At 60.7% G+C, this 2,335-nt stretch overlaps 1 protein-coding gene across 1 annotated transcript in view; it reads right to left on the bottom strand.

Moving 5' to 3' along the window:
- Positions 1-30: 30 nt before the first annotated feature.
- Positions 31-2,335, bottom strand: part of EMH_0019980 (uncharacterized protein) — a gene marked incomplete at both ends in the record, with an annotated part of 2,925 nt that continues 620 nt past the window's right edge. The window contains 3 exons of the mRNA XM_013501469.1: positions 31-72; positions 246-2,060; positions 2,302-2,335. Coding sequence (XP_013356923.1) covers positions 31-72; positions 246-2,060; positions 2,302-2,335 — 1,891 coding nt within the window. The remainder of the gene's footprint in view (positions 73-245; positions 2,061-2,301) is intronic.

Here is a 2,335-nt window from a genome sequence, read left to right as displayed (position 1 = left end):
TGCTGCTGCTGCTGCTGCTGCTGGTGGTTGTTAGCAGCAAGTAAAGCAGCAAAGAGGACGAAGGGCGGCAGACTGAGCGCAGCAGTTTGTGCTGCTTTCCATTCATCAGGCAGCAGCAGCCCCCTCGATACAAGCCACGGCTGCTGCTGCTGCTGCTGCTGTTGCTGCAGCAGCAGCAGCTGCTGCTGCTGCTGCTGCTGCACAGCCACGACCCATCGGCGTGCCTCCTCTAGGGAGGGTCTAACATGTACGAGGGCTCCCTCAGCATGCGGTGCTGCTGCTGCTGCTGCTGCTGCTGGCGTTGCTGCTGCTGCTGCTGCTTCTGCTGCTGCAGCGAGAGCCGCATGCCCCCCGCGTGTCAGCTGCAGCAGCTCCGTTCGGAACGCGTTGGCGCGGCGCTGCAGTTGCTGCAGCAGCAGCTCAGCAGCAGCAGCAGCAGATGGGGGCCCCAGTAACCCAGTAGCAGCAGCAACAATGTGGGCATCTGCTGCAGCAACAGGCAGCAGCTGCTGCAGCAGACGGCAGCAGCGGGAAGCAGATAAGGAGCTCTCTGTGCTATCAAGAGAAAGCTCCCCGAAAATATCTGCTGCTGCTGCTGCTGCTGCTGCTGCTGCTGCACCGAATACTGCTGCTTCTGCTGCAGCAACACCACTGGGCACCTCCAGCCACGGCAGCAAGCTGTGGCGACGTGCATGCAGCGCAGCGAATGCTGCATGTGCTGCTCCCATCAACACTTCTTTGCTGCTGCTGCTGCACTTGCTGCTGCTGCTGCTGCTGCTGCTGCTGCTGCTGCTTGCAGCAAAAGAAAGGAGCCAGCTGAGGGCCCCCTCTGCAGCAGCAGGAGGCGTGGGGATACCCAGAGCTGCCCATACACCCAACGCGGTGTCTGCGCTGTCAATGCCTTGCAGCTGCAGCGGCAGCGGAGGCACTCCTGCTGCTGCTGCTGCTGCTGCTGCTGCTGCTGCTGGATGGTGCTGCTGCTTGTGAAGGAACTGCTGCAGCACCGCCACAACGTCGCTGCAGCCGATGGAGCCCAGCAGCAGGCGGACGTACAGACACCGCAGCACGAGCATGCAGCCAGGGGGGATATCATGCTGCTGCTGCTGCTGCTGCTGCTGCTGCTGCTGTTGCTGCTGCTGCTGCTGTTGGTGCTGCTGCTGGTTTTGCTGCTGGCGCCGAAACAGCAGCAGCAACTCATTTGCTGCTCCTTCTGCTCTCTCTGCTGTTGCTGCAGCTCTTGCTGCAGCAACAGCATCTGAAGGGGTTGGGATCGGTGAACAGCTGCCGCTTGCTGCTGCTGCTGCTGCTGCTGCTGCTGCTGCTGCTGCTGAGGCTCGATGTTCTGTTGCTGCTGCGGGCAGCAACACCTTTCCCAAGGAGCCGCTGCATATACCCCCTGCTGCTGCTGCTGCTGCTGCTGCTGCTGCTGCTTCAACATGCTGCAGCAGAACGCTGCAGCAGACCAAAGCTGTAGAGTGAGCGCTCGAGGGTGTTGGGGGCGGTGAAACTGCTGCTGCTGCTGCTGCTGCTGCTGCTTCTGGTGTGGTTGCAGCAGTCTCTACATCAGCAACAGCAGCAGTTGCTGCTGCTGCTTCCGCTGCTTCTGCTGCTGCTGCTGCTTCGAGCAGCTGCTCCAGCAGCAGCAACTTCTCCGCCTCAGCAGCACCCAAGACAACGCGGGGGAGGCTGAGCAGCGACAGCAGCAAACAAGCTAGCCGGATATGATGGGGGCTTAAACCTGCTGCTGCTGCTGCTGCTGCTGCTGCTGTTGCTGCTGTTGTATTCGATGCTGTTGCTGCTTTCGCTGCTAATGGGTTGGCCGCTGCTGCTGATGCCGCCTCCTGCTGCTGCTGCTGCTGCTGTAGTTGCTGCTGCTGCTGCTGCTCCTGCAGCAATCGGGTCAACATGTGCTGCAGCGCGTGCACAGAAACAACGAACTCAGGCTGTTGAGCTCGCGCTGCAGCAGCAGCAGCAGCAGCTGCTGCTGCTGCTGCTGGATGAGCAGCAGCAACTCCAGCAGCAGCTGCAGCAGACAGTTCTCTTCGCAGCCTTTCTCGTCCCTGGGGTGCAGCAGCAATGCAGCAGCAGCAGCAATCAAGTGCAGCAGCAGCAGCAAGAAGAGCCTTCTCCTCATTGGCGCTGCGGCGGCACAGCAGCAGCAGCAGCAGCTGCATATCTATAACACCTTCTGCTGCTTCGTCCAGCAGCAGCAGCAGCTGCTGCATCAAGACAGAATCTGCTGCTATACAAACACCAGCCCGCAGCAGCAAACGAGAGAGATCATCTGCTGACAAACGAAACCTTCCCTCGTTGCTGCTGCTGCTGCTGCTGCTGC

This window comes from Eimeria mitis, genomic scaffold (assembly GCF_000499745.2).
Source record: "Eimeria mitis Houghton genomic scaffold, Emh_scaff693, whole genome shotgun sequence".
Classification (NCBI taxonomy): Eukaryota; Apicomplexa; class Conoidasida; order Eucoccidiorida; family Eimeriidae; genus Eimeria; species Eimeria mitis.
Note: the sequence above shows the minus strand (reverse complement) of the source record. Positions and strands in the feature narration are given on the sequence as shown.